This window comes from Lathyrus oleraceus, chromosome 3 (assembly GCF_024323335.1).
Source record: "Lathyrus oleraceus cultivar Zhongwan6 chromosome 3, CAAS_Psat_ZW6_1.0, whole genome shotgun sequence".
NCBI classification, from domain to species: Eukaryota; Viridiplantae; Streptophyta; class Magnoliopsida; order Fabales; family Fabaceae; genus Lathyrus; species Lathyrus oleraceus.
Genome location: NC_066581.1, coordinates 311,550,574 through 311,555,317, shown reverse-complemented (window position 1 = coordinate 311,555,317; position 4,744 = coordinate 311,550,574). Strand labels below are relative to the sequence as shown.

The 4,744-nt window shown below is 31.7% G+C and overlaps 1 protein-coding gene across 2 annotated transcripts; it reads left to right on the top strand.

Annotated features, from left to right (window-relative positions):
- The first annotated feature begins 444 nt into the window (after positions 1-444).
- Positions 445-3,263, top strand: LOC127127340 (uncharacterized). Of its 2 annotated transcripts, none has more exons than XM_051056498.1 (6): positions 445-645; positions 820-939; positions 1,769-1,914; positions 2,199-2,396; positions 2,579-2,638; positions 2,906-3,263. In XM_051056498.1, exons 2-6 carry the CDS (start codon positions 825-827, stop codon positions 3,110-3,112), a joined length of 726 nt encoding a protein of 241 aa, XP_050912455.1. In that variant the 5' UTR covers positions 445-645; positions 820-824; the 3' UTR covers positions 3,113-3,263. The 2 variants fall into 2 exon arrangements, with proteins under 2 accessions (XP_050912455.1, XP_050912456.1); XM_051056499.1 differs by having other exon boundaries at positions 642-716.
- Positions 3,264-4,744: the final 1,481 nt, after the last annotated feature.

The following is a 4,744-nucleotide window of genomic DNA, read 5'->3' as shown; positions in this document are numbered from 1 at the left end:
TTTTAAGGCTATATTCAAATTTTTCTTATTTTTATATATTTCTAATATGTAAATATATTCATTAAACTACATAATTAAAAAAAAAACAAATGAAACTAACTAACCGATCAAAAAATAACTACATTCCTATAGGTAAAGTACATATTTAGAATTACCAAAAAAAATAAAAGTAGAAATTCTATTAGGAGGACAACATAAAAAAAAACTTATAAAAAACAATTAAAAGTAACTTTTTTCCCTTATACTAAATTGTGATTATGAAAAAAATAAAAGATGTGCCTTCCTTAATTCCTTTGTCCTCCTTTTTGGTTGCTTAAGAATTAAGACTAATCAATTGTCTCTTCACTTTCCTCTTTCACATTTTCTTCCATACAATACAAGTACTTTTCTTTTCTCACATCAATATATATATATATATTATCATAGAACCAACTTTATCTAAGATTTAGACACGTCGCATTTAGATTTGCGTACACAATACCTTTCAGTGTACCATCCACACCGAATAATTTCTCAATCTCCATGAAAATTGCAACAAAACATTGAATGTTAAAGTGAAAGTTCCAATATCATTTATCTCAACCAACACGCCACTCCAAGTCCAAGGAAGTGAAGAATAAGAATAACTTTCTCGTTCTTTCAAAGGTAATCTTTCAATTCTTCTTCTTCATGCAATGCAAGTTTGAAAAAAAAACAAAGTATTTTCTTAATTAAGGGTTGAACTTGAACTTTTGACGCTGTGATAGTTTATTTATTAGGAATTATATGTAACCATGCTGTTGTAACTTGTAACCCTAATTTTTGTTCTTCATGTTGTAGGAACCATGGGAGGGAAAATTGGACTGGTGTTTGTTGTGATACTAGGTGTTGTTGCATTGGCTTGTGATGCTAGAGGGTTTGCAAGTCCTTATCAATTGGGCATTATTGCTGCAAATTCTGGTAATTTCATCAGTAGCATTATTAGCTTATCTGTTGACATAAGCACTTGTGATTGTTTGAGAATGCGTATGGAAACAACTTATGATATGTTCATAAGTTGTTTTCAGGTTATTTTAGAGTAGCTTACAAAAACAACTTAATGTAGTATCTTGTATGAAAATAATTTGACTTTGTTTTATTTTTTATCATAGAAATAGCTTGTGCACATGCACTTATACATTGAGGGCATGTTTGGATTGGTGGCATGGGATGGAATGGAGTGGTGAATAATGAGATTCCATTGTTTGGATTTGCAAATAATGGATGGAGCGGAATGGAACATGATGGAATCCATTCCATCCTATTCCATCCAATCCTCCTTTTTTTTGTTCCATCTGATTTTGGGTGTATGCAATGGAACAAGATATTTAAAAAAAAATTCAAACAATAGAGTGGAATCAATATTCCATTCCGCATAGCCTAAGGGTCTAACTAAGTTGTTTATATAAGAAGTGCTTAAAATAGGTTGAAAATAGCTTATTTACATATTCTACGGTATTTTTTATAAGTTGATACTACCGTTAGTATAGGTTTTATGTCATGAGATATACCAAATAAGCACTTATAAATGCTCCATTAATACTAAAGTTGCCAAGTTGTCAATAAAATAAGAGCCTATATGAAAGGTTTTCAAGTTTTCATCAGATCATTGAAGAAAAAATGGATTGAATCACCATCATGTGAAAATCTTTTATACTTGCAACAATATATATTTTTTTCTGTGTTAAACACTTTGAAATTCAGATGTGGCATGAGTAAGTTGTTTTATTTACTTATCTATATATTGCAGAGCTAGTGAGAATACCGGATGTGTGTGCACTTTGTGAGGAATATACTACCAAGGCACTTGATTATATAAATGAAAACAAGACTCAAAGTGAGGTTATTGATATTCTTCACAACACTTGCCATCAGCTTCACACTTTTGAGAGGAAGGTTGGTCACATTTTGGATCTTTTGTTTTGGTTTAGATACTTTTTTCAGTTGTTGTGAACTTGTGATAACCAATATATGTAGCATTGACACTTCAATTGAAGGCGTGTCTGGTTTCTAACACATGCGACTATGTTCAACTACTTCAATTTTCTGAAATTATTGTTGAAGTGTCAGTGTTGTGTCTAGTGTTAGCATCTGTGTCGGTGCTTCATTGGTGCACAAGTTAATCAATCATAACTTATTGGAAGCTATATGAATTCATGTGTTTCGTCTGAATTTCACAGTGCGTCAGTTTGGTGGACTATTATTTGCCACTTTTCTTCTTAGAAATGACCTCAGTTCAGCCTGGAGATTTCTGCAATAAGGTCAACCTCTGCCAGAACATTGCTAACATTTCCTTACAATTTCAAGAAAACAGCTGCGACTTTTGCGAAGATACTGTTTCAAAACTATTAGACAAGATAAAAGATCCCGACACAGAGGTAAGTTATTTCATCTTGGTGCTATATAGTTCAAATGAAAGTAATTTTGATAGTAATTGATATAACATATAAAAGTATATGATCAATCGCGGTCACGATTTCAATCACTTAGTTCATACTATTCTTGATTGAAATTACATTTTATGGAATGAAATGCTAACCTTTTTATTTTAAAATGTCAGCTAGAGATAATCGAGACACTACTGAAAGTGTGCAGTTCATTGGACAAGTATGCGAGCAAGGTAAGAAAAATTTGACAGATTTGTTATAATTGTATACTAATTACACCTCATAGATAAACAAACTCTACGACTAAAATCATCTTCAAACACTAGGAGACTCGTAAAAACATAAAAGAGTACTTATTATCTCAGCATCCTGATCCAGCATGCACAATTAAGAAAATTTTCAATTACTATGTTGAGCCATAAGAATGTAATTTTCGTAATGAACTTTTCTTTTCATTCACTAATTTAGTTTTTTCGGTTACTCTTTGAAAATGTTTGCAGTGCAAGAGGATTGTTCTAGAGTATGGTCCCTTGGTTTTTGAAAATGCAGAGAAATTTCTGGAGAAGACAGATATATGCACTGCATTACATGCTTGCAAGGATTCAAAAGTAGTTGGCAGAGGATTTCTTTCTGACCTCTTAAGTATTTATTATGGGAGCAATATTTTTATGAGGATGGTGCATTTGTTGAAGATTACTCTGTTTTGAGAGAAAAAAGAGTGATTAACATTTGAGACATTTACTAATGTAAAGTATTAGCACATCATAAAAAATGTTTGTTCCTAAGAAGTGCTTGTGATATAATCAACCTTGTGTAATACATTATTGAAGTCAACCTAAGTTAAATTTCCAATGATTAGTATATTCTCTTTTTATGATCAAAGTTTGTTCATTTTGAAAGCATGCTATTGCTACTTGTTTGTGAATGAATTTCCCTTTATTTCTTCAGTCTTTTGTAGTTTCAATTCTTTACTCTTGTTGTATCCTTCAGCTTGTTTCATATGTTATGTTGCAATTCTCTTTGTCCAAAATTTAAATACTTCTAAAAATAGGGGTCCCCTACTCGGTTACCACTCCTAATCCCAACATGATCAAGAAAAAGTAGCTAATCCACCTTACAATTTAGGATATTGGCTTCTTCTTGCATATCCAGTAGTGGCAGATGTTTATGTTGATGATGTAGCTCTTCTGAAAGTCGATTTTAAGGCCCAATATCATCTGAAATAAAATCAAATTTTAATCCAAACGTTCCTCCACCTTTTTTATGTGCCTGTTATTAGTGTATCGTGTGCCTATGGTAGAAGTTTCTTCTCTTTCAAACTTGTATTTGGAGAATTTACTCAACTTGACAGATCTTTTCATGAGAATATTGAATTCTTCTGCTACAATTAGGAAAATGAAAGGCGACAGCGGGTCTCCTCATTTTAGACATTTTTCCATATTGAACATATTAGTAGAGATGCCATTCACCAACATGCAAAAACATTTTGAAATCCATTTTCTTCATTTTTCATGAAATCCCATCTTAGACATCACACAATCTAAAAAATTTCACAGGCCTTTTAGATCTTTTAGATATCTACCTTGAACATAAATACTTCCTTTTTTTTTCCTTATGTTTGACTTCATCTACGATTTCATTTGCTATTAGAATACCATCAAGAATTCTGAAATGAAAGTTGATTGTGTGTCCGAGATAACTAACCCGATCACTTTTCTTAGTCAATTTATCAAAACATTCACAATAATCTTATAAATATAGTATGTCAAAGAGATTGATCTAAAGTCACATAGTGTGTGAAATAAGATCACACCGAGTGTATATTTATATACATATAGATAATTTAATAATTATAATTTATATATTATTAAAACTAAGAATTGCTAAAACTAAGAATTGCTAATTAATTAAATAATAAGAAAATAAGATGTGTAGAGGAATTAAGGGTAAGGTTGGAAAAAAGGAAAATTTGGAGTGTAGGAAAGGGAGACAAGGATAAGCTACAGAGTCACTATGTATTTTGGAGAACTGGATCAAAAGAGGCAAATAGGGAGAGCAAATGTTTAAGGTTGAAGAAGAACTTTTAGGATTAAAGGTTTTTTTTACCGGAAATCAGGTAAAGGGGATACATGCTTCTCTAATGGGTGTTAAAACACGTGGGATAGATGGAGGAACCCTCAACCTCCTTACGATTGGATGTTGTAATTCTCAATTCTGATGTATGTGTTTTAATTATTGATTGCATGATGAAATTGTGTGAAATTCGTGTACCCGATGTATTCATATGTTTTATTTTGATGTTGTTGATCATGTGATGTCATTGATTGATGTTTGAAGGG

Bases quoted from the DNA above. Each gene is read 5' to 3' on its own strand.
- LOC127127340 (XM_051056498.1), top strand. From the start codon at position 825: ATGGGAGGGAAAATTGGACTGGTGTTTGTTGTGATACTAGGTGTTGTT. The intron at 2,397-2,578 runs GTAAGTTATTTC...TTAAAATGTCAG, and splicing joins TAAAAGATCCCGACACAGAG to CTAGAGATAATCGAGACACT. The intron at 2,639-2,905 runs GTAAGAAAAATT...AAATGTTTGCAG, and splicing joins TGGACAAGTATGCGAGCAAG to TGCAAGAGGATTGTTCTAGA.